Source organism: Solanum dulcamara, chromosome 4, assembly GCF_947179165.1.
Source record: "Solanum dulcamara chromosome 4, daSolDulc1.2, whole genome shotgun sequence".
Taxonomy (NCBI): Eukaryota; Viridiplantae; Streptophyta; class Magnoliopsida; order Solanales; family Solanaceae; genus Solanum; species Solanum dulcamara.
Window position 1 is genome coordinate 52,992,501 of NC_077240.1, and position 24,485 is coordinate 53,016,985.

The following is a 24,485-nucleotide window of genomic DNA, read 5'->3' on the forward strand; positions in this document are numbered from 1 at the left end:
GAAGAAAAGAAATGATGACATGAAGATCAGATAATATGTTAATATGATAAAATGATTATGACACCAAGTTCCCTAGCAGGCCGGGTACAGTGTATGATAATTTATATGACTACATGTTCTAAGATGCAGGCACAGTGATTGTTAACTGTCATATTTATTCCCTACGTCTGTATTTCAACTGTAATTTCTTTATAATGTTTTATGCTTACATACTCAGTACATATATCGAACTGACCCCCTTTTCTTTGGGGGTTTGCATTTCATGCCCGCAGGTACAGACACGCGACTCGAGTATCCGCCTTCTTAGGGTTCCACCCAGCGAGTTTGAGAAGAGCTCCATTGTATCAGAGCCCAGCTTTTGGTACTGAACCTTGATGTATATATTTGTTTGTTCAGGGGTATGGAGGGGGCACTGTCCCGCCATATATTACCATTAATATTCTTAGAGGTCTGTAGATATATTTATGTGGGTTGTTTACAAGTTTGTTTCATCTGTGCTTATACGGCGTGTTATAATTGTTATTAAGTTATGGCAGCTTTGTCGGCTTGCGTTCCCTTTCATGTTATAATGCACGTGAAAGAGGCTACATGTACATGAAAATGTTATCACCCACTGAGGTGTTGATGGGCAGTCCTTATATTTAATAGTTATAGGTACAGGGGTCCAGGTTGGGCCCATTCACGGCCTACGGGGTTGGATCGTGACAATCGTGCTCAGTTTCACTACATTGTTCACCGAGTCCCTCACTAGAGGGTCGGGTATGGTATATATATATATGATGACATGATGATGATGGCACCGGGCCCCATGATGGGCCAAATATGATACATGTATATGACATATTCATTGAGTCCATAATGGGCCGGATATGATATATGATATGATCATGCATGATTTCATTTCATAAGGCACAGGAACATTAATTTCTTAAGTATCATACTTGCCTGAACCTCTACTTCAGATGTGATCTCATTTATGATATGTTATGCTTTATATACTCAGTATATATATTGTACTGACCCCGTTTCTTTGGGGGGCTGCATTTTATGCCTGCAAGTACAGACACGCATTTCGGGGATTCGCCATCTTAGGCTTCCCACTCAGCCATTTTGGAGTGCCCCATTGTATCAGAGCCTAGCTTGTTGGTATTAATCTTTTTGATGTATATATTCGTTCATTCAGGGATATGAAGGGGGCTTTGTCCTACCATATGGTACTATTGACACACTTAGAGGTTTGTAGACAAATGTGTATGTGGGTTGTATTTAAGTTTTGTTCAGCTATGTCTATACGATGTATTGTAAATATTAATATAAAATAGCAGCCTTGTAGGCTTGCATGTCCTTTCATGAGATGATTAGTGACAACTCCTCAAGGGACAAATGATAGAGATGTATTTATATGAAGACGTCATGACCTATTGGAGTTCTTATATATGTTATCATGTTATTCGTAGTTCGGTTTGACTACATCTGATAGGTATGTATACGGGGTCCAGGTCGGACCCCAGTCACAGCCTACGAGGTTAGGTCATGACATTATTATTGGTTTTGGTTCCTCCCACATATGTATATTCTAATTATGTTACTCTATGATTTTCAATTAAGTCCTTTAAATGCTTTGATCATCATGTTGTTTTCATGGTTTTACCGATCCTCTTCCTAATGTACATTCTTTGATCATTACATCTTATAATTTATATTGCATGTCATTCCCACATACTTAGTACATTCAAATGTACTAATGTATATTTAGTTCCTATATTGTCTCATAATGTAGCGGTTGAGGTTGAGGATCATATCCATACACGTGGCTAGTTGAGCTTTCTCCTCGATGGAGTTATGCTGAGTCCTTATCTATCGAGGACTAGTTATGAGTTGTTGTTTCTTACATCAAAAGACTTGTTATGTTTCATTTTTAGGGTTAGATAGGGACATGTCTTATCCCCCATCTGTTTTTCATTAGTAGAGGCATGTGTTAGACAAAACGTGTAGAGTCTTATGTAGTCTAATTATATCCCTTTTACATTTAATGTTAGATTCTAATAGTATGGATCAGGATGAACGCTCCTCGGCACTAATAGTATGCATATGCCTAATAGTATGCATATGCCTACGATGATAAAATGATGCATTTGTTACACCAAGTACCCGAGCGGGCCGGATACGGTATGTGATAATAATATACGTGACCTTATTTTGTAAGGTGCAGGTACAATACTCTGTTAAATTTTATATTTTTCCCCTGCACCCTATGGTAACTGTAATTTCTTTATGATGTTTTGTACTTTACCTACTCAGTACATATGTCGTATTGACCCCCCTTTCTTCGGGGGGATGCGTTTATGCCCACAGGTACAGACATAGGTTTTGGGAGTCCGCCAGCTTAGGATTCCGCTCAGCCAGTTTGGAAAAAGCTCTATTGTATCGGAGCTGAGTTTTTAGTACTCAGTATTTGATGTATATATTTGCTTATTCAGGGGTACGGCGGAGGCCTTGTCCCGCCATATGATATGGTTGTTATTCTTAGAGGTCTGTAGACATATATATGTGGGTCATTTGTAAGTTGTTCCAGTTGTGCCTATACGGCATGTTGTAACATTGTTACGCTATGGCAGCCTTGTCGTCTTGCACGTCCTTTCATATTTTGAGTAATGTAACTCCTCAGGAGACAAATGAAAGCGGCTACATATATATGAAAATGTATGACCCATTGGGGTCCCCATGTATGAGTCTTATATTTGTTGTTACAGTTGATAGTATATACACGGGGGTCCCGATTGGACCTTAGTCGAGGCCTACGGGGATGGGTCATGACAAATAAGTTTCTCCAGCAATGGATAAACTGCGTGGTGGTTTGTTTTGGGTTGGTTGGAGCTATTGGTAGTCCGGCGATAATCTGGTGATGGTGATTTATCAAAAAAGAAGAAGTGAAGCTTTGAAAAGTTGTATTGAAATTGTATTAAAATAGTATTATTAAATATAAACGATAGTTGTAATAAAATTCAAATTTAATATTATACATTCTTATGAATTCGATGATTATTATTCTTGAATAAATATAATATATTTCTAACAGCGTAAACTAATTTAAATAGTATTGAAATATTTGTAATTAACATATAATACTTATAATATATTTGTGTTAAAAATATTTTAATTATATATTCACCTCGTACATTGAAACATGCCTATAATATGTATAATATATTGAATTCAAAATGTATTATAATTGTTGTTTATTTTTCTCTTATTAATAATGTTAAAAATGAACTATACTTGAATTTCAAATATTCAAATTAGTTTATGTGTTAATGTATTAAAACTGTGTTAGAAATGTATTAAGCTATTTTGGTAAGAAAAGTAAGGCTAATGTGTAAGAATAAAAGATGTGCTATGATTCATAAGTAAGGCTATATAATACATGTAAACTTTACATAAATCCCATAATGGAAAAGTCTAATTACTATACATCCCTCATCGTATCAAAATTACCCGATTTCTCCTTTTTTTTAGTTTTGCTGATACATTAGTTATGTATCTGATATATCAACATTAACTGTAGAATATTTAATGAAGATCATCTATTTATGGATAGTATCTTAATATAAGGTTTGATTGGTTCTTTAAATTAATTACTGATCTAATTAATCGGATTAATTGGTTAAAAAATGGTTGTGTACATGAAGATTTAAGCCAAAAAATAGAGCATAAATTCAAACCAAAGTCGATTTCAAAAAAAAATTCAGTTTTGTTGATACATTAGTTATGTATCTGATACATCATCTTTAGCTGTAGAATAGTTAATGCATATCAGCTATTTATGGATAGTATCTTAATATAAGGTATGATTGGTTCTTTAAATGAATTACGGATCTAATTAATGGAATTAATTTGTTAAAAAAAGCAACAGTTATGTTCATGAAGATTCAAACCAAAAAACAGAGCATCATCTCAAATGGATAAAACAGAGCATCAATTCAAACAAAAGTCAATTTCAATTTTTTTTTAGTTTTGCTGATACATAAGTTATGTATCTGATACATCAACTTTAGCTGTAGAGTAGTTAATGCATAACAACTATTTATGGATAGTAGATTTAGATAAGGTATGATTGACTCTTTAAATCAATTACTGATCTAATTAATGGGATTAATTGGTTAAAAAAAAAAAGCAACAGTTATGTACATGAAGTTTCAAGCCAAAAAATAGAGCATCTAGTCCAAGGGAAAAAATAGAGCATCAATTCAAATCAAACTTCGAGTTTCATCAATTAATCGATATGAATATCCCCATACTACTGAGACATTCTGGAGTTTGGCAATCCGATGTTAGTTATGAACAATACAAAAGTGATGGAATCGTTGTCGGTGACAATGTATCTTACTCAAATCTAAAAGCAACAATTACTGCTGAATTCAGTGTAGATGAATCAGTGAAAAATATTGAAATTCTATACATCGTTAATAGGTAACTCGTCACCAATATATATTCATAATGATATGGGTGTTAATCTTTACATAAAGTTGAAGAAGAAAGAGCCTGGATTCATAAATTATCCCTTATGCATATCAAGCTCTGATAAAAAGAGATGTGAGATAAAATTATTCGACAGTACATCTGGAGCAATCGTTTGTGCCGAATCAAACACGAATGAGTCCCAATTTTTTGGTTTAGAAGAATCTGGTAATGCTGCAGATTGTTATATACCAGAATTGGATTTGACGAACTACATCACTGATACAAATGGTGCGGAAGTGAAGAAGAATTAATTTTATAAGGACAAAGCAACTCTAGTTGACTTAATAGCCAAATACAAAATCAATAATGAATTTAATTTCAAGGTTAAAAGATCCGATAGTAAAAGGTATGCGCATAGTCTACTTTTGGAAATTTTAGTTTTGGATATTATCAAACAGTATGTATCAAATACATATGAATGTGTGTATCTGATACATATTTAAGAAAGAAATATTTCTTCCTATCATGATACATCAAAACTCTATTTCTGTAACTCAGTTAAAAAATGATCGTAGTTATACTTTTAAAAAATATTATTATTAGTATGTATCAGATTTATATGAATTTGTGTATCTGATGCATGTTTGTTTTTTGTTCATGATACATACTAAGAAGCATGTATCAAGTACATGTTTTGACACACTTCCTATCAGAATGTCCCTTTGTTTGGTGATCTTACATATGAAAAAGTGTTGGTATGATACATGTCATTTTTTATTTATAAAAATGCAGTTATGTGTTAGTATGTTGTTCAGATGACTGTTGTTGGAGAATGAAAGCTTCCTGTTGGAAAAAATCTGATATATTCAAAGTTAGATATTTCAATAGTGAACATTCATGTGCACTAAGAGATAGAATTTTCAACAAAGTTCATGCTACAAAGGCTTTTGTTAGTGAATTCACATCACCTAAATTGATTAATCATAAGAGAATTCTCACCCTTAATGATATACGAGAGGATATTAAATCAGCGTATGGAATTGATATTACCTATCAACAGGCATGGCGTTCAAAAGAGCATGCTTTGGAGATGTTAAGGGAAAAACCTGCTGATGGATATAGACAGTTGCCTGTATACATACATATGCTAAAAACTGTATATCCAAATTCGTACATAAGTATGCACAAGTCACCAACTGATGAGTTCATGTATCTATTCATAGCGTTAAGGCCCTTGATAAGGGGGTTTCAGTTTTGTCGACCAATAGTTATTATTGATGGTGCGCATCTTGATGGACCTTATAAAGGAAGTTTGTATCAGCTAGCACACTTGATGGGGCAGGTATTACTTTTTGATATTGTTGCTTATTGAATAACAGTGTGTCATTTCATTTGTCACATTTGTTGTGAATATGATGAATTCTAATAACTATTATATCGCTATTATTGATTTTTAGGTTGCATATTGCCATTGGCGTATGGTGTTGTTGATACAGAAAATGATGCATCATGGACATGGTTTTTTCAGAATTTTAAAAATGTATTTGGTGAGAGGGACAATATGTGTGTTGTATCAGATAGGAACGAAAGCATAATCAAGAGTGTAAGCATGGTATTCCCAATGTCCCTCATTTTGCATGCATATGGCATATATGGAAAAATGTGTGTACTAAATATAGAAGGAGCAAAGTTGTACTGAGTGACCTTTTTTATTCGATGGCCAAGGCATACCAAAAAGATGAAGTCGATAAATTAATGGTCAAAGTTGAAAGAATCGATCAACGCTTCCTTACAATATTTAAAAAATGCAGGATATGAAAAGTGGTCAAGGATTCATGCCACTGTCAACAGGAGTAGAATGATGACTTCTAACATCGCAGAATGTATCAATGGATGTCTTGTTGAAGCACGAGAGCTGCCTATAATTGACTTTTTGGAGTAAACGAAATTGTTATTTGGTGCTTGGAACTGTAAAAATAGGGAAATAGCATCTTATAAAAAACATACTTTGGGTAGGAAGTTTGAAGATATCTTAGTATCAAACACGATCAAGTGTTCGAGAATGAAGGTACACGACAGTTATTTTTACAATGATAAGTACTTGATACATAGTTATTTGATACATTAGTTAGGTATGTCCTCAGTAAGGGGGAATAAAGCCACTATATACTAGCCTTCTACCCTAGTGTGTGTCCTCCACACCCTCTTATCTAAGGTCATGTCCTCAGTAAGTCGTAAATGCGCCATGTCTTGTCTGATCACCTCTCCCCAATATTTTTTTGGCCTACCCCTACCTCTTCTGAAACCATACATGGCCAACCTCTCACATCTCCGCACTGGTGCATCTAAGACTCTCCTCTTCACATGTCCAAACCATCTCAATCGTGTTTCCCGCATCTTGTCTTCCACCGAGGCCACTCCTACCTTGTCTCGAATAGCCTTATTTCTAATTCTGTCGCTCCTGGTATGCCCACACATCCATATCAACATTGTCATCTCGGCAACTTTCATCTTTTGCACATAGGAGACCTTAACTGGCCAACACTCCGCCCCATATAATTAACTGGTCTAACCAACACTTTGTAGAACTTGCTCTTAAGTTGTGATGGCACCTTCTTATCACATAACACACCGGAGGCGAGCCTCCATTTCATCCATCCTGCCCCAATACGATGTGTGACATCCTCGTCGATCTCTCCGCTGCCTTGCATGATAGAACCAAGGTACTTAAAACTACTTTTCTTTTGGATGGCTTGGTCTCCGAGCCTAACTTTCGCGCCAACCTCTTGAGGTGTCTCACTGAAGTTGCACTCTAGGTATTCTGTCTTGGTCCTACTCAGCTTAAACCCTTTAGACTCCAATGTGCGTCTCCAATCTTCCAGCTTAGCATTAACTCCGCTACGAGTCTCATCGATGAGAACTATGTCATCCGCAAAAAGCATACACCATGGCACCTCACCTTGAATTTGTCGCATCAATCCATCCATCACCAAGGCAAATAGGAACGGACTAAGTGCTGATCCTTGATACAACCCCATCACAACTGGAAAGTGTTCGGAGTCCCCTCCTACTATCCTTACCATGGTTTTGGCACCCTCGTACATGTCTTTGATCACCCTTATGTACGCTACAGATACACCTTTAGCCTCCAAATATCTCCATAGTATATCTCGTGGGACTTTATCATAAGCCTTTTCTAAGTCGATGAATACCATATGTAAGTCTCTCTTCCTCTCCCTATATTGCTTCATTAGTCTCCTCATAAGGTGGATGGCTTCTATAGTTGAGCGTCCCGGCATAAATCTAAACTGGTTCTCTGAAATAGACACGCCTCTCCTCACCCTCATCTCCACCACTCTTTCCCACACTTTCATAGTATGGCTTAGAAGCTTGATGCCTCTATAGTTTTCGCAGCTCTGGCTATCCCCCTTGTTTTTGTATAGAGGGATCATGATGCTCGAACTCCATTCTACGGGCATCGTTACCATCATAAAAAAGACATTAAATAACCTAGTCAGCCATTCCAAACCTACCGAGCCCGCACTCTTCCAAAATTCTCCAAGGATCTCATCAGGTCTGGTCGCTCTTCCCCAGCGCATCCTACGAACAACATCTTTAACCTCATCGACCGTAATACTCCTACAACCCCTAAAATTGTGACTCCTTCCTGTATGTTCCAAATCTTCCAACACAATTTTTCTGTCCCCTTTGTCATTCAAAAGTTTATGAAAGTATGACTGTCATCTTTGTTTGATAAGGGTCTCTTCTACCAATACTTTTCCGTGCTCATCTTTAATGCACTTCACTTGATCCACATCGCATGCCCTTATCTCTCGGGCCCTGGCTAGCCTGAATAATTTCCTGTCTCCGTCTTTCTCTTCCAGTTCAGCATAAAGGCGTTCAAAAGCTGTCGTTTTTGCCGTTGCAACCGCCGACTTCGCCTCCTTCCTCGCTATCTTATACAGTTCTCCATTCGTCCACTTCTCCACCTCATCCTTGCTCTCCATCAACTTAGCATACGCCACCTTCTTTGCTTCCACTTTCCCTTGCACTTCTCCATTCCACCACCAGTCCCCTCGATGCCGACTACGACTACCTGTTGAGACTCCTAGCACTTCCCTTGCTACAGCCCTAATACAACTAGTTGTCCTATCCCACATACTGTTCGCATTCCCACTACTATTCCAGGCCTCCATATCCTTCAATTTCTCTCCCATCTCTAGGGCACTAACCGTTGTCAAACTCCCCCATCTGATCCTAGGTCGTTCTTCCCCGACCCTCCTCGTCCTCGTCATCTTGATCCCTAAATCCATCACTAAGAGCTTATGTCGGGTTGTAAGGTTGTCGATAGGGATGACCTTACAGTCTTTGCACAAACCTTTATCATCCTTTCTAAGGAGTAAAAAATCTATCTGAGTTTTAGCCACTGAACTACGGAAGGTTACCAAGTGGTCCTCCTTTTTTGGGAAACTCGAGTTGGCTATCACCAACTCGAAAGCTCTTGCGAAATCCAAAAGTGAGATTCCTCTTCCATTTCTGTCCCCAAATCCAAAGCCCCCATGCACATCATCATACCCTCCCGAAATAGACCCGATATGCCCATTGAAATACCTTCCCAAAACAAGCTTCTCAGTAGGTGGTACGCCTCTCACTAACTCGTCCAACTCCTCTCAAAAGCGCCTCTTATCCTCCTTGCGTAAGCCCACTTGCGGCGCATAAGCACTAATAACGTTCAACGTGATCCCTTCAATGATCATTTTAATCGACATCATCCTATCATTGACTCTCCTAACCTCCACCACGTGATCCCTTAAATCACTGTCTATTAAAATGCCTACCCCATTCCTATACTTCGATTTACCAGAAAACCAAAGCTTATACCCATCTACCTCCTTAGCTTTAGAGCCTACCCATTTTGTCTCCTGGACACAGGCTATATTAATCTTCCTCTTCTTTAGAATCTTAACTAGTTCTATGGATTTACCCGTTAACGTCCCAATGTTCCAAGAATCTATTCTCAGTCTAGACGCTCCTTTAACCCACTTACCCCTCCTTACCCTCATCCCCGTCCATGAGCGAGAACATGACCCTAGTCTACCATCACTATCCAAAGCCACGAAAACGCGTATGAACTAATAAATTATTTGGGGGTTTAAAATCGGCAAAATGTAACTACAAATATATGAACAAAGGATAGATATATAAAGATATAAAAACCGGAGGTACCAACTCCGATAGAAATAAACCTGGTTGCCGCCGAAAAATACTGCTCACATCGGAGTACTGTTCACGTTGGTGTACTGAGTTGAGTTGCAGCGATTGTTCGTCACCGGGAATACAGATCTGTACACCTGAAGAAAAAAAATCGCCGAAAAAATTGGAGCTTCGCCGGAGCTCCAAATTTAACTAATTTACAAGTAGCACCTCTCAAGATTCAAAGATCAAACTTCTCCTAGCATATAAACAGCCAAAACCCACTAAGAAAATCTAATAGATCAAAATAAAAAGTCGGCTTCTTGACTGCAAAACAACACAACAGAGAAAGCCACCAAATATTTCCTATGGATGAATTGAGAGTGTCGAGGGAAATTTTGAGATCTGAGATAAGAGAAAATCCAGCTTTCTTCTCGAGTTTTTCCGGTAGGGTTTAAGCATAATGTCAAAAACTCTGGATTTGAATAGTACTGGTCCTAGCGGTAGCGCCGGCGCCGAAAAACCCGCCGGAGAAGAGGCGACAGTAAAAGTTCCGTCCAAGGATTCTCAAAATTACTTTAATCACAATACTATGATAAAAGTTTACCTCATTCCCTGCATTGACATGAAAAATAGTTAAATACAACTTGAACTTTATACATAAATACGATGTATCAAACGCATTAAAATATTTTATACATGAGAATCTGATACATACAGAAGATGTATCAGAAGCAGTAAGGCTTTATAAATTATAATCTGATACATAAATGTAGATGTATCAGAATCATTAAAACTTGATACAATAGAAACTTACACTTAAACACGATGTATCAGAAGTAGTAAATCTCCAAAAAAAATGACATTTAAAAAAAATACTATGTATCAGAAGCGTTAACGCTTGATACATGATAATCTGATACATAAACAATATGTATCAGAATCAAAAAACCTTCATAAAAAATAATAATTAATTGAACCATACCTTTGGGAGATTAGGGTGTGTTGTAACCCCTTTAATCTTGTTATCTAGTTCTTTGGGTGCATTTTTAACTGGAGCTTTCGACTTTAATTTCTCACGTAGCTTATCCATCACTGCTGGATCATTACGATGTTTGGATCTAACATCGTTGTAACCTTTCCAAGATGAATTAGAACCAGGTGAAACAAGAATTTCTTGATTTTTATTCAACTGTTTGAGACCATGAACGGATTCCATATATGTCATTGAAGATATGAGTTAAAAAAATAGAAAGATTTACAGAAGAAAGCAAAGGATACCAATTTTAGAAGATTTTTCAAAGATTTACAGAAGAAATCAAACGATACAAATTTTAGGAGAAATCAGAATGAATGAGGATGAAGTGAGATTCCAGATAAGGAAAAACTTAAATATACCTTAGTTAGAACCTTGAAATTGAGTAATAGATTTACTCATAAATTCAAAATCTGATGAAGAGGAGCGAATTAGAGCGAGGATTTAGGGAGGAAGAGTGATGTATCAGTGAGGGAGAGAGGGTTAAAGGAAAAAGAGGAATTTTGGATATTTTTTTGCACAATAGGGAATACAAGTAAATATGGTATTAGAATATGTGTAAAAGGATAATTTTTCCATAATACATTATTCATGTAAATTGGCCTATTATGAACAGACTAAAATTGATAGAATTTTTGTTCTGAAAGTCCAAACTAAATAGTTTTCTCTCTACTATTAATCCAGCATTAATGACTTGCACAACTAGAAGCTTCAATCAACTCCAATGAACAAGTCATTCCTAATTATTTGATCAAGTACTTTCATCCAATTCTTATGCTATTGTTCTACTGCTTCTACATAATTTGTCGTGGTCTTTTGGGAGGCATTAGAAACAGCATGATTAGAGTTTTATGTCTTAAAGCTTCCTTACAATATTTACACTCCCTCCTTTATTTAACCCTTTGGTGTCATAACTAGAAAAGAATACCATCAAGAGTAGTTCTCCATGAAATATAGATGCTTGAAAGGATTTGTGCTTTATATATGCATATGACAAAACAAACAATTTTCTAACAATTAATATGCCACTTTATACATACTGGAAAACACCGGCCTGATTTTGATGGTCGACGGCTGTACAATTAGTGGAAGTTTACAAAGATCAGCTTGCATGTCAATGATTTTATTAGCTAGAATTGAATTGCGTTGGGAATCAGTGTAAAAGTTGAATTTCTTTGAAAGACAAGGGGGATTTTGCACTAAAATAAAATGACATAAGTAAATAAGTTTCTCAATCAAACAAGATATTTCCCGTAGAATTTGTTTCAAGGGGAAGAATTGTCTTTGTAGTATAAAAAAACACAAAAAACTACTAATTCGAACAAATGGATACATGTTCAGGAGATACTGAACTTTCAACAATTTTACCTCTCCTCCACCGTTAACCATCTGAATCTTTTCTTTTCGACCAACTGGAGGAATCTCATAACAAAGACGCCTGATGAAAAGGAGAACAGTATGATGGAACACAGGACTTGCACCAGCACAACAGCAAGGCAAATATTACAAGAATAAACAAAATAATCAGCCACCAACAGCACACTGGACAACAGAACTACAGCAACCAGAGTTTTTAAAAAAATAAGAACGTCAAAAGCAGCATGTATCACATCCTATATAGGTTGTTGGAAGTACAATTTACATTCAGGAAAGGCTTCCAAGAAACTCGAAATCAGTTCTGGTGGCAACTGTAGCCGTAAAAGCACTTGGTGATATCTTTCAATTACCAAAAGCATAGTGTTCTCCAGATCCACATCTTCTAAACAACCTGAAGTAATTTTGAATAAATATGAGGGCGGGGAAGCTATACAAATCTTTGAAAATGAACATCAATATTGAAGATATTAAACACAAAGACAGTAAAAGAAGATGCAAATTGCTTTTAGTGCTTAGATAAGTTTCTTTTGTAGCACGGTGGGATAGAAAGTTTTTTTCCCGCAGTAGGGTAGGGAGAGATTCTTTCTCTTTACTAGAGCCAAGACTGTACGAGGAGAGAAAGAAGCGGGGGTGGGTGCGGAGGAATAGGGACAACTCATTTCCCTAATACCCGGTGCCCTTTGTCGCTCCTGAGACTGATGGGTCAACCCATTAGTCTTGTTATACCAATCCTTTGCCTCCTAATATAAGAAGTATCTAACCTATCTAAACGCAAGCATGCACGAGTCAAAAGAGGCAATTCAGAATGAAAGACATGAAAACCAGAAACGAAGGATGCCGCCCTTGCAGATAAGATGGCCGAGATACTGAATAGGGAACTCGCTCGCTTCGGAATTAAGCAAGGGCAACTAGGATATCCTGATTTAATCGTGATATCTGAGCTGAATGGACTTTTTTCTTTAGATGAAGTAAGATGTTCTGAGCTGAATTGATATAAATGATGCATGTAGCCATAAGCCAACTCCAACATGAGATTGAGGTATACTTCATTGATTGAAACTTGAGAGAAAAGACATCGCTGCTGAAGTAGAAATAGTTGTTTAAATGTGACAACCCACAGAAGATACTGTCAACATGAAATCTAAGTCTGTTTGCTACATCTAGGCAATTTAAGATTGCAAACTTTGACAAGCAGATCATCTCATCCCAAGATAAAATCATTATGATTACAAAGTAAGCAAAATGATGTTGTTGCTTTTAATGAGTTAAAGAAATGAACGGTTTGAGTGATTTCTTCTTTAAAACAGCTAGAAGAGATCAATTTCTTTACTTCTATAAACAGTTCAAAGAAGTAATATTTTCCACCCTGCACATCAAATGTTCAAATGTCTTACATCCTTGTGGTATTTTGAAAAATGAGAGCATTGGCAGGCTTACCCAGTTCAATTTCTAGCTCTTGATCCTCCGCGTCTCCTTCTTCCACAATGGTTCCATTTTCCATTTCTGCGGCTGTCTTGGCACACCTCTCCAAGAACTCTTCTTCAGTTTCTTCTCGTTCATCATCTTCAGAGTCCTAGCATTGAATTAAGAACAATGACAGTCAACTTTCATTACCTATTCCAAAGGTATTATGAAATGTATAAATACATGATGAATGTATAGTCACTTTGCAAACGGGAGATTCGGGGTTTGTTTTCCACATCTCCATTTTACTTATCAGGAAAAAGGAATATATGATGAATGTATAGCATATGCCGTCTGTCCCTTCCACAACAAGCATTTCATGCATGTACGATGGAGCCAACAAACAGAAACCATGGACAATGATGCAAAAAGGACAAGAAGGAGTTTCTCGGATGGAAAGCACCCCCCCCCCCCACTTCCAACCCCAAGGTTGTGAGTTTGAGTCATCAAGGGAGCAAAAGGTGGGAGCTCCTAGGGAGGGGCAAAAAAAATGATGCAAAATGACAACAATATGGCAGGCGTCATTGCCAATTTCCTGTGATATTATATTTGTTTTTGAGAAATTTCCTGTAATAATTATATATGAAAATTGACTATTTTAACTAGAGAGGGTGATTATGAAAAAAGAAACAGGCTCTGATAATCATTGTTTTCAAGTCACAATGTGTTCTTTTATGAAAAGAAAAATGTGTTTCCATCAAGAAAGCTGGTGAAATGTGTGAAAATTTCAACTTACATGGAAGGACCACTATTAAGTTAAGAGACATAATTAGCTAATGAGATAAAGCTCATGTCAGCAGGCAAAGGAATTATCCCGACTGTAAAGACTCATTAGTCACTATTATTTCATTAACCCAAAAAACGGAGTATAACATCTGTTCTACAAATAGAACACACTTTGACCATAACGAAAAGTAGGTCATACGAACATGATTACCATGTAAACAATGTCTACCTGACAATAAAAAAATGTGTGGGTGGGGGAGGGGGTAGCTAAAGATAATTAAACAAGACAAAATTAGTTTGGTGACCTAACCTCGTCATCATCATCTTCAGTTTCCTCATCACCAGAACCCTGATCTTCACTTTCATCTTCATCTTCCTCCTCTTCTTCTTCTTCTTCCAGTTCTTTAAACTTCAGAAATGCTTCCATCAGTGATGCAACGCAATCATATAGCAACAAACTCCCTTCATTTTGCCGTCCTATCAGCTTGTCAAGAGATTGTGCCAGTGCCATCACTGGTAAAATTATAATAGAAAAAAACCGACATAAGGAGACGGTGCAATGAGATTCTTAGGAGAAAGTTCTTTACACCCAATAAGAGCAGGAAAATTGAATACTTAAAAGGCAAAGCAAGGAAAAACACGATAGTTAACCACAAGGTATAATAAAAATTAGTATTAGCTTGCAATCTAACAACATGCATAGTAGTTGTGGACAGATAAACGGATCTAGATAACAACAATAGCATTTTCCAGAACAAACAAAAAGGACTAATGTAAAGCAGCCATGGCATCACCAAAATATCCCTTGCCCCATGAGAGAAAGTCAAGTGGGGAAGTTCCTAATTGCACTAGAAATCTTAAGAAGTAGTTGGGGAAAAAGACATAGAATACTAACCTACCAACTTGATCTCAGACTCTGATGACAAACTATGCTCATATTTGCTTGTTGAGATAATTGCCAAAGAGGATAGAAAGCTTGTAAAGCCCTCATGTTCAATGCCATCTATAATCTTCTCTACAATATCAGGGAAACACAAATAGCACGACACTATTGCAAGCAACACGGGATTCCATAGTGGGACAGGTTTGTTTCTAATCTCTCTAAAACGAGAAAATGCTGCCTGACACAAGGAGATCACCAAACATTGCTTGACACCTTCTCCTTCAGGTAAGTAACTGGGATTGTGTAACAGAATGTGGACACAAGAGGATGCCCTCCATACTGCAGATGTATATTGTGAGAAAGCTTCGGTAATGAATGCACCAATCCCTTCAAGGATGGATTTTTGAGGAACAGGTGGAGCAGGAGGCAACAACAGCTTCCCCGCAAGAAAGTTCTTCACAGCAAATTTCCTGTCTAGGCTAACTGCTTTCTTGATACAGTTAAAAATTGATAAATCCTCCATCTCCTCCCATGCATGCCAGTCAGCTATGAGATATGACCAGACCAGCATCAGCTCTGACACTTTTAGCCTCAAAAGATCGTCAGTTTGGGTAATTCCTTGCAAAATGAAACCAAGCAATGTGGAGCAGTCATCGAGACATGACGAAGGGGGCACTGAGAAGGCAACATCATGTTCCTGATAATTGGAAAATATATGAGGAGAAAACAAGAGAATTGAGTATATCAAAAACAAAAGATATATTAAAATCATATTATCACTCTGTTATCCCAAGTTGAATCTATGGAACGGAGACCTGTATTTTCTTAATCTTTAGAAGAGATAGTATATATAGGATGATCAGTACACTCCGGTGCCCAATACAAAGGCAATACGAATAGGAATGTTGACAGTGACCAGTTAAGTACGAGTTGAATCTAACTGGGGTTCTTGTTGGTGGAGGAACTGGATAGGAAAAGAGAGACTAGCTGTAAGATATCTACCGGAACCAACGCCGAAATGGACATCTTATTCAAAGAGAACGATCTCAAGTATCTTGAGTTTCTTTGTGTGCGAGATCGAAGATCCAGTAGGTAGCAACTCCCTTCCCAGAGAACCGTACGTGAGTCTTCTGCCTCATACAACTCCGTCCCGAGCTTCCATCAATAAATGAACAGCTTTGGGTTATGCATGAGAAGCTAAAAGACTTGATCTATTTAATCTTGGTATGGAATTCAGAACACAAAACAAACATCTATTGCAGTATAAACACTAGAGTTAAGCTGCATCCACAACTAAGGTGATTGCATCTTCAATATAGACAAATGAGCTTGAACAGGCTTCAAGCATGCAGGCATACAAAGGAAATATTTTACTGGTATACTGAGTGTACTCATTGATAAAAAAAGTAAATAATGGAATACATATGCATACATGCTTGTGTTGCGATCTAGCCGTTTACTCTAAAATAAATTTTGATACATAACTCAAGACTAACCATCAGTGGAGCAGATCTTAGCCATGCATGCTGTAGGAGATCTGAAAATGCTCTCATCATGGTGGCCTGACCAGAAAGCCACAATTGACTAGAATCATCCTGGTCATTTTCTTCAGATGCCGAGTTTTCCCAACACTGAGCCATCACTGCTAATGTTGCAAAGCACTGTTCCACCATCTATCAGACAAAAGTCAGTAATTTCAGATCTCAATATGCCTTCAATTATACATGTGGATGAGTTCATTTTTCTAAATTTCAGATTTGGGTGAAGAGCGAGGGTTAATCTAGAACATAAAAGGTGATCTAAGATTTTGTCTCAAGGTACTTCAGTTACAAGAAGGAATCGTACAGTTTAGTCTTATTCCTATCAAAGTAATGACTCAGGAATCCCTGACCATGTGACATGATATCAACAGGACAGGGAAAGATGAGGTTTCATTGAACTAAAGATCAAGCAATCCAACCTATATAACCTCCATTTAAACTATAAACAATGAATAGTGAACAACATATTTCCATGAAATGTGCACAAAAAATGTTCTAATTTTCATGCTAGTTACCAAAATGATAATTAGGATCATCAAACGATTTGCTAAAGAAAAAAATATAAATATGCCAGATACATAAGAGAATACCCGAGGCCATGGCTCCAGATCTAAAGGCAAGTTCTTTGAAGTTTCTTTAACCAACAGACAAACAATTTCTGGAATATGAGGTGAAAGTTTTTCTGTTGCAGCCTCGACCATAGTACTTAGAAGCTGAAAGTAAATGGAGCTATCTTCTTCCTCATCACTAATCCTATAACAAACCACCTGAAGAAGTGGTAACAACTCAGGTGGCATGTACTCATTCTGCAGTACCAAAAGGTTAAGCATTATTTAGACTATCATACTTCAGGTCCATAAAATAGGTTAGCCATACCACTTACTTCAACGAGTTGGGCAATGGCAGCAGCAGCTGTCACCCGCAGAGGATAACAAGAAACACCCCCTATATCTTCCATTGTTAACGCTTTCACTAATGAAGAATAAATATCAGCACTCATACCCTGTTATGGAAAGAGAAAAAGGAACTTACTCCACAAAATGCATAATAGCAAAGAAAAATGTTAAAAAGTATCATCAAGACAATTATCTCACTTCAGAAAGACATGAAGCAAGCTCTCCTAGGACCCAATTTGCAGTCGCAATTAGATATGGTTGAGGAGTTGGTGTTTCATATAGTGGTAGCACCCGATTCCTAACTAGAGTTTCCGTAAATCCAGGATTCTGCTCTGTTAGAAACTGAGAATATAATGCCACATAAGTAATAAAAGTACTCAATTTTTATATTAAGAAAATAATATTTGAAATAATGATCTCTCCTTACATCTAAAAGGCTGCTATAGGCCATCAGGACTCCATAATATCTGTCAAAGTTTAGACAAGGAAATGAAAGTAAATCTCATACACATGATGCAAGCATGATCAAGGAAGGTCGGAAAAAAGAAATAGAAAGGTCTGGATAAATGGAAAAACAAAGTAGGATAATTTAGTTAACGGCATGACATTAGAATGAGCACTCTATGTCTTATGCCAACTTAGAGTTCAAAGAATCAGCAAAACTATATACAAGAATAACAAAATTATTAAAAAATAGCAATTCATGTTGAAATAAATGTTATATATGTCTAAATGATAAGAATTTCATATAGGAAGGTTAAAAAGTTATTTAACTAAACGTGAACCTCTTTCTTTAATTTTAAAAAAAAAATTATTTACTTATTTTATTTACCATAATTTAAGTAAAGATTTAATAGGGATTACATAAATCTCATAATGTTAAAAGCTAATTACATCTTATCCATACTCTTTTCCAAATAACCCTTAAATTTGGTGAAATTCAGATACATCACGTGCGTTCATACATCACGTAAAGTGACATATCCGACCGATACATCGCATAAAGTGATGTATCGGACATCCTAATACATCATGTAAAGTGATGTATCCGACCAATACATCGCGTAAAGTGATGTATCAGAGAATAGAAGAGAGTAGGGATTTTTGTAATTTTTTCAAATGGTAGGGAATGTTAGAGAATATGGTCAAATAAGTTGTGTATTTAGGTAATTTTTCCAAAGATTTATGTAAGGTAAAAATATTGATTTTAAGTCTTAAATGTAAGGACTTTTAATATAGTTCAAATTAGAGATTTAAGAAGCAAAATTTTGATCAATTTTAAAGTATTAAATATTAGGAGTTCTTACCTACTACAAATAAGTAAAGATTTCATAACTATTCTTTGATTAATTTCAAAATCCCAAATATTAGGATGATAATTAAATGACAATTATTTAAGGAAAATAGCAAATGACAATTTTGTCTATTGTAGAGCCATTTAATGAAGGATAAAAAGTTCAATCAACATTTTAATGACCTTCATGCTTTAAAGTAATATAAATAAATAAATAAATAAATAATTAAATAGCATCAACCATAATCCTATTGAATTTTAAATGTTGGAGAACTTGCTGAAGTACAGTGATATAAGACCATAAATTACAAAGTTAAAGGAGTTGATATCATAATTTTGTTTTTAACTCACTCATTTACTGTGTTTTCTCTGTTATCAGTGGGAACAGGAAACTTTGACAAGAACGGAAGCACCAACAACTCTCCCATAGTGCTGTAACCTTTTCTTTTATACTTTTCTCCTTTCTTACGCTTTGATGAAACTGTAGAAGTCTTGACTGGAGGTCCCTAGAGGTCCAAGAATAAATTGCAGATAATTATGTGAATGTTAATAGAAGAAGCTAGAGCAATATAAATTATAGAAACCAACCTTAAATAATGAAATAACACCAAGCAAGTTTAAAGCACTTTTCCTTGCTGTAAACAAGTCATCTCTCAATCCAGAAATTTCTTCCTGCAGTATCATAAAGATCAGGCAATACCCTGAGAATGTTTAAGAGTACACAACTTATAAGGAAGATCAAAGATTTGAACATACAAGGTCAGACGGAAGATTTTTCCTTATGTACTCATCTGGATCTTCTTCCCACTCTATTGTGTCCTACTTAGCAGACATTTAAGCCTTTAATCAGAACTTCAGAAGAGTATGTGACAACAAAATAAAGAAACTCATGTACATAGGCAGAGAGGTCTCTGGAAGGCAACTTCGTGGAATAGCTGACCTTCTTATTCTTCACAAGAGCTGGGAAGATTGCAGATTTCAGCAAGGAAGAAAAGTGGGGTGAAACCAGTCGCCATCCCTGTTTCAGATGATGATGATGATAATATACTTTAGCTTGGAAATTTGAACAGTAGCAGGCACTAACCATAAAAGTCCTTCCCGAGAGAGGAGAAAACATGGAATTAGCAGAAATGCCTAAAAAGAGAAAGAAGCAAGGAAGGCGAAAGAACAAGCATGAAAATAAAACGGCATCGCCTGCTCGAGCTGCAACGAAATAGTCAAGCAAAAGAGAAACTTTTGACCATGAAGACAACTGAACAAACTTACCGGACCTGTCTCTAAAACATGAGAAATAACATCAAAGGCTGATGACACAATCCTTTCTGACAGCGGATCCAATTTCTGCAACGAAAGAATAAGTAGATGAAGAGAGAAGATAAAAAAAATGATCGCAGGAAGAAAGATGAGAATAGTGTGTGGGAACAGCACTTACGAGAAACAGCATAAAAGTCATGACAATCTTGACAGAAAACAGATATTGAGATTAAGCAGAAATTCTTACTTATACGACACAACTTTAGTGTAGCTAAAGAACGGAGAATCCGACGGTGGCATGCTGAATTAAAAAATCTATTTACTAGGCATTCCAGTGAAATAAGATTATGAAACACCTGATATGAAAGTTCATATTCATAAAACTACCAAGTAATACTCGTAAGACTTACATTTATGATTGTGCTATGCTTGACAATTTCTGAAACGCATTTCACCATATCAGGCATCAGTCTGTCATTGTTAGATGAGAAGAAATTTGAGGGAAAACTAGGATATCTATATTTTCATTTTGGAGCAAATAATATGCATTTTTGACAGCATACTTGTCAGAAAACTTCCGGTGCCGGGGGACTAAAGCACAGAAAATCAGCAGAGTTCGCTTTGCAGTCTTCATCCGCAGCGAATATCCATCTTTGCAAGTCAAGCCACCATCAAAACTTAAAGAATTCAGGATTCGTATCAGATCTTGACAAATAGAAGGAAGCAAAGGAGCCAAGGCAGACGGCATGTGAGATTTCACCTATAAAATTGTTGGACTTAAGATTATAATACTGCTGAAAGCAGATTCACAACAGAAACCTTAATAGAGGAAGAAAGATGCTTCCAGATAAATATTTCTAGGACACACAAAAGGACATATTGGTGTACGAATTCCTGCTAGTAATTTGAATAGTCTTAAAAAGAAGAAAATAGTTCATTGATATATGATCTGACCATCAGATCACTTTGATGGTGTATGTTGTAAACTGTTGTTTCCTTTTTCAAAAAGAGGTTAAATAAAGGACACGAGCTTCATCTAGTTTGTGGGGAGTATATAGAAGTCAGATTTGGTATTTGGATATTTTTTGTATCAATGATCTGGCAAATTACCAATGATTCATTCTTAGATTAGTTTCTAATTGACAAATGAGACTGTTCCTTGGTAAACCAATTAACCAATGTTTTGAATGAAACAAGATCTATTGCCCTGGCATAGATTAACATCCATGCTTATCATTCACCTTTTTCGGCTAGCAAAAGATCTTGCGTGCATAGAGCTATATAAAAATACACTAAGTTTCAAGGCTTCAAGATCACATGCAAAGCATGTAAACAAATCACTTTAACTCGTTTACTGATGCCTAGTTCCCATTTCAGCAGAATTACTTTTACACGAATAACCAGCTTCCTCTCCTCGATATGCTTGATAACTGTATCAAGCAATTTCCTCCTATCATTTTTGTTATTTTCTATATCCCGAAGGTTTTTAGGATCTGATATATCCAATATGCTGTCTGCCAACTTCTTAACAGAAAAAAATTAGAACAGAACCTAGAGCTCAAATGATAGTTGACCTTTCATGGATTAAACATCATGTGTTGTAAGTTTATCCTCACCGCAAAATAGATGCACTTGCATATGATGAGAAGGATAGTTTCTGTCTGCACTTCTGATGCATGTTGGGCATCTGATACCTGTTTCATGCAACGATGAGTCAGCACTTCCAACACACTCTAAAGTAATATGTTCCAATATGGAAATACATAGAGGAAGAGGAAGGTAGGAAATTATGTGAACCTTTTTGGTGCAGAGGTGAAATACAGCAAGTAAGGGTACAAGGATCTCTCTTGTAATAAGTTCCAGCTGTGGTGGAACTGGCTCCTTCACAAGTTTTGGATTCAAAAAGTACTGCCACAAGACATAAGATGAGATCACTACAAGAACCTAAGCAAGGAGATTTTTACAACAGATTTGAAATAAAAGAGGAATTTGGTTTAGTTAGTTATTCTGTCAAAATAATTTTGATTTCAACCAGATAATAGAATGCTGTTGGTCTATCTTCATATGGATCAACCCGAAGCCTACTTGGTCACCCGCCAAATGCTTAAGCTAATTTTCAAACAATTAACAAGCTGGGGGTGGCATTGCTCAGTACAACATGACTGTCAGCAAGGTTCTAAAATAGAAATACAATTCAACAAAGAAGAAACATAAGGTGCATGAGATTTGAAATTACTTGAGTAAATAGATATCAATAGAGGGGAAGTCATCTATATAGGTGGCATCAGAATATAGCTGACACATATTAAAGTACCTGAAAGGGTCTAATCAGTGAGTGAAGAATGGTTAGAGCATTGATGGTTTTCCATTCAGAATTCGGATTCTTATCAATCAGATCACTGCGCTGAATGATGGTCCTTAGCTCAGGCACAAGCTCAGGCCAGGCATCCTTCTTCACAAACTCAACAGCAATAATTGAGCGAAACTGAAAACAAAGAGAACAAAAGAAAATTAAGAAACATCCTTGTTAATTAAACGCAAAAGAACAAAAAGTTATGCGCAAAATACTTACAGCTTCAACTAATATTTTAAGGGTAGTAGGTTCTGCTTGAAGCAAAGCGCGCACAAATGCATCTCTAAACTCTTTGGTGATTCCTGAATTTGTATCAATAGAATCAACGTTTCTTCTAGTAAAGTTCTTGAGATATGTGGCTGCAGCTACTTTCTGACCTCCGTTCTCACCTCCTATGCAAATGGTGATCGAATATAAAGAATCGCACAGAATTTAACTTAGCAGTATGCAAAAGCATAATCAGATAAATACTCCTTCAAAGCGACAGTTGAATAATGAATCTGTAAATACTAGAAAACAGAGACATCCGAAATGCAGAGTACCTATGGCGATAGAAAGCAGAGTGAAGGGAAATTTTGGGAGAGTAGAGAGGTGATCGAGAGCATCGGTGGCGGCATTGATGACAGCACCGTCGGGGCTCAGAGTTTGATCGAGGAGCTGAGCAATTTGATGAATTTCCATAACGTATGTGTGGTGGGGCAGCGGCAGAACCCTAGCAAAGACTGCAGCTAGAAACACTACACAGAGAGCTGTAAAAGAAACAAATAGTTGGCTAAAATAGTTGGAAGCGCGGGAAAGTTGATATTCGCGGCGTCATTTTTTTTCTTCCGCCTACATATATATAATAGATAATTTCAAATATAATGTGGGTAATTAGAGGATGAGTGATGACAAAATTTAGTAGTAGGTGACAAAAAAATCTTGAATTAATAAAAAGTGATATTGATTTAGTCAAATGTCATTAAATATAATATGGACAATGATTAAATACTTTGGATGCATATTAGAATTTAAAAATTTTAAAATATTTTTCCTCTTATTTCATTTTCAAATTTTAAAATTTCTCCATTTTTTTATTATCTACCAATCTTACGCTTTTTTTCTTTCTTTCTCCCCTTCTTTTTAGATTTTTTCTCTCGCTCCATCAATCTTCTTCTTTCTTTCCTTCTATCTCCTTTCCTCCATCCTCTTCTTCTTTTTTTGTCGTTTCTATTGTTGTCGCCACCATTACTGTTGCCGCTGCCGCCGTTCATTCTTGTTATCACATTTTTTTCTATTTATCTTTTTTGTTTTTATTTTTACGGACTGTATTGTTTTGATTTTAAAATTTTCAAAAAAAATTAAGTCGTTAAAAAATATTCTGCAGAACATCAAGCAACTATAATTATTGTTGCAGCAATTGCGATAGTTATTGCAGCAACTATGATAATTATTGCAGCAATTACGATAGTTGTTGTTTTTGTTGCAACAACTATCACAGTTGCTACAACAACTACAACAGGTTGCTTGATTTTCTGCAACAAGTTAACAATTATTTGAATTGTTGCAACAATTGTTGAATTATTATAGCAACTTCTGCATAGTTGCTATACTAACTTAGACATTTTTTAATTTTTTTTTTTAGAAAATAAGGTGTACATAGGGGGAACTAGTGAATATGATAGTGGTTGTGGCAGAGGAAAAGGTTGGTGATAATGGTGCAAGAAGAGAGGTGATGGTTGTTGTGGCCATGGTGAAAGAGGAGGAGAAGGAAGAAGAGGTGGTGGTAGAGGAGGAGGTGATGGTGATAGAGGAAGAGGGGTTAGCGGTAGTCGCAGAGGAGTTGATGGTGGTGAGAGCGACAGTGGCGGCGATAGGAGGGGTAGAAATGATGTTGACGGCAAAGGAGGAGGAGGGGTGGAGTGAGAGGATCTTTGCGTAAATAATAAAATTTGAAGGTTTTAAAATTAGTGTCATTAACATTAATCTTAAAATTGTCATTTCTACTCAATAATAAAGAATTGTGTC

General features: G+C 36.5%; 1 protein-coding gene across 1 annotated transcript; it reads right to left on the minus strand.

The window, feature by feature from the left end:
- Positions 1–11,913: 11,913 nt before the first annotated feature.
- Positions 11,914–23,289, minus strand: LOC129887430 (importin beta-like SAD2 homolog). The gene is made up of 21 exons (XM_055962529.1): positions 23,021–23,289; positions 22,698–22,870; positions 22,440–22,610; positions 21,923–22,033; positions 21,742–21,819; positions 20,689–20,885; positions 20,536–20,596; positions 20,138–20,212; positions 19,812–19,889; positions 19,628–19,690; positions 19,460–19,543; positions 19,223–19,377; positions 18,005–18,044; positions 17,776–17,919; positions 17,565–17,684; positions 17,272–17,487; positions 16,637–16,813; positions 15,153–15,837; positions 14,568–14,770; positions 13,505–13,640; positions 11,914–12,458 (listed from the first exon to the last, which is right to left on the minus strand). Exons 1-21 carry the CDS (start codon positions 23,157–23,159, stop codon positions 12,304–12,306), a joined length of 3,261 nt encoding a protein of 1,086 aa, XP_055818504.1. The 5' UTR covers positions 23,160–23,289; the 3' UTR covers positions 11,914–12,303.
- Positions 23,290–24,485: the final 1,196 nt, after the last annotated feature.